The 2,914-nt window shown below is 37.3% G+C and overlaps 1 protein-coding gene across 1 annotated transcript in view; it reads left to right on the top strand.

The window, feature by feature from the left end:
• tti1 (TELO2 interacting protein 1) overlaps window positions 1-2,914 on the top strand; it is a 37,761-nt gene that overhangs the window by 16,713 nt on the left and 18,134 nt on the right. The window contains exon 11 of the mRNA XM_015380440.1: window positions 1,957-2,094. Within this exon, the coding sequence (XP_015235926.1) occupies window positions 1,957-2,094 (138 nt within the window). The remainder of the gene's footprint in view (window positions 1-1,956; window positions 2,095-2,914) is intronic.

Raw genomic sequence — 2,914 nt, 5'->3', positions numbered from 1 at the left:
AACTACCAACGTGACAATAACAATCTTTTTGTGGTTAAAAAAAAACAAAAGCCAGTTTTGTTGTTCTTTCAAACAGTCATAGTATTTCTTGATGTTCAAACATTTTTGGGGGGGAATTTTATTATTAAATGTGGATTTTTAATGAATATATCCAGTTTTTCTTTGGTTCTAGTCATAGAATTTCATTAAAACTAGAAATTGAAATCCACACAGAATTTATTAGGGCAGAGGTCATGGATTAGCGAAGCACGATCCGGATTCGGACCAACCTGCTGGCTAATTTTAACCAACCTGATTTAAAGCATTTATAAATTACCGCATGTTGTCCGACGACAGTGTCTAATTTCACTTGCGCCGCTTCTCCTGTTAACATGGTAAAGCCCTCTGGTTGTTGATGTTCTTTATTGGGACCCCGTTGATATTTAATTGGTTACCACTGTATTAGAGGATAAGATGAAGTATTCATATCATCGCAAACATGGTTTTGATCATGAAGAAAATAACTGAAATTTCTTGATACAGTAAATCTTTTTTTACTTTGAATATCTTTTGTCTAAGTGGCACTAAAAAGACAATTTTTGTCTTAAAAATACCACAATCTATCGAAATGAATGGTGTGGGTGATCAATGTGCATTGATAATGTGAATAATTAGCAGTTCAAAACATTTTCATAAGCTAAGAATTTTTAGGGAAATTGCTCCTTTGAATAAACATTAAATAAGAAATCTAAAGAAAAATATGTTTTGTCATTTGAATATGGCATAGTTAAAAGATGTTGGTTTATTTCTTTACAATTTATGGCTTTTTATTTATATTTTGGATAATGTTGCAATGGCTCTCCTTGCCTTGGGACTCATTTTATTGATCCGAGAGGAGACGAAATGTCATAATTCACATTATAGGGGTTCCTTAAAGAGATGTAGATGATGATGATGGCTGTAGACATCAAGGATCTCCTGACATGATCTGTTTGTTGTACAGTTGAAAGACTAAGTGTCCAAGTCTCGTCCTCCAGAGCCGTTTTCCCCTCCACAGCATCTTCAGTATAACTGAATCAGATAAATGATTCATACAAAGTTTCTGTTGAACTGACTGACTGATTGCTGATGAAATAATTCAGCACTTTAATGCAAAGGAGCAAGGATCCATATAAAAGTTGTAGCTGTTGAGGACTGTGCTCATGTCCCCTGGTTTAAAATCAACCCTCAGCCACACTTCCCCCTAAGAGGGCTCATTTTTCCATCCTGTCAATGTTTCTGCTAATGCTCTGTCCTTCCAGTCTTACTTTTTATAGAGTTGTTAATAGTTCATCAGCACAAGCAAATAAACACTTTAAGTGCCACACACAGGCATTTATAGCCCCTTAATTCCTATTTTTTTTGTATACAATCCTGCTTTACTCTGATTAGCATAAAATGAAGTCTAATGTAACCAACGTTCTTAAAAAGCTTAATCCTATAAGAAGATGGAGTTCATGTATGCAATTTCATAAGTCCAGTTTTTCTGGGAGATCCTCAGAGGTAAGAAAACATTAGTGACCAATGAAAGCACAAAGGTCTGGACACGGCTAAAAAAAATAGTAAGACAGAATAATGAAACCAAACTGGCTGGAAGAGGAAGGTAAAACTCTGCCTGAGGCTATAGATGTAGATAGGTAATACTGATAGGAACATAACCTAAACGTTTTACAACTTTTATTTCAGCCAGGAATGATTCTAAAATGTATTTTCTAAAAGATGAAAGAAAAAATGCATGTATGATGCATCTTGGTTTTGCTTAATTTTGATTACCATGTATTGGTGTCCTTAATACATGTAAAAACCTTAATGAAACACTTTCTGATTTTGTAAAGTGACAATATGTGTAAAAGTTCAAGGTATATGAATACTTTTGTGTTGTGCTTCACAACCTATGCGATCATAGATTTTTAATTGTTTGCCATGTTCTGTTTAAAGGCGTTGGATGTGCTGGAGCAGTGTGTGTTTGTGCTGAGTGAGAAGGAGGACGAGCTGCTGCCCATGGCTCATCGCTGCTGGCCGGCCCTGCTTCAGAGACTCACTGATGACCCATTAGCAGTGCTCAGAGCCTTCAGGGTTGGTTCACCCAACTTTTCTTTGTTCTAACGCATGGCTATCTGATAATCATTTTAAATATTAGCACAAAATATTGTCCAGGATTCTTTTCTGTTTATTTATATAGCGCCAGTTCACAACACATGCCATCTCACGTCACTTTACAATCAGGTCATCTAGTCAGATTGTTAAAAAATAAAGTTTTCCATCTAAGGAAAACCAGCTGATTGCATTGAGTCAGTAGGGCATTTACCAAAAGGTTGAGTAGTTTAGTTAATTAGGCTGAGTCACCTCACATTTGTACAACTTAAAAGTTGACCCCTCCCCTGGCAGTTTTGGGTTTGCATGGCGGTGTGTAAAGCTATTCTCTTATTAGCTTATTCTGTGGGCTTAGTAGAGTACACACTAGAGATTAGGGGTGGAACGGTTCACAAAATCCACGGTTTGGTTCGGTTCACGGTTTCGTGGTCACGGTTTTCGGTTCGGTTTGGTATATATTGATTGTTACACCAAAATCCCATAAAAATTAATGAAATTAATGAAAAAAATTCAAAAAAATGTATGAATTGTAATTATTTTTAATGATCCGCGGAAACCATGGGTTATTTCCATATGTTTTACTGCTCTCAATTTAATCATCTCTCGCATGCCCTCTACGATCTACAAGGAACTCAGAGGGGAGCGGACGGGAGCCACAGTGGAGGCTGTAGGCTTTACTTTTTGCAGGCGGTCTGGAGCGCAGTGGGGCGGGGCGGGGGTTGCTGACGGAGTATGTGGGATTTCGGGGTTAGCCTGACATGTTGGTCATGTTGCTGTTAGCATAAACAAAACATGTTGCACA

This window comes from Cyprinodon variegatus, unplaced genomic scaffold (assembly GCF_000732505.1).
Source record: "Cyprinodon variegatus isolate N-32 unplaced genomic scaffold, C_variegatus-1.0 Scaffold214, whole genome shotgun sequence".
In the NCBI taxonomy this organism is placed as follows: Eukaryota; Metazoa; Chordata; class Actinopteri; order Cyprinodontiformes; family Cyprinodontidae; genus Cyprinodon; species Cyprinodon variegatus.
Note: the sequence above shows the minus strand (reverse complement) of the source record. Positions and strands in the feature narration are given on the sequence as shown.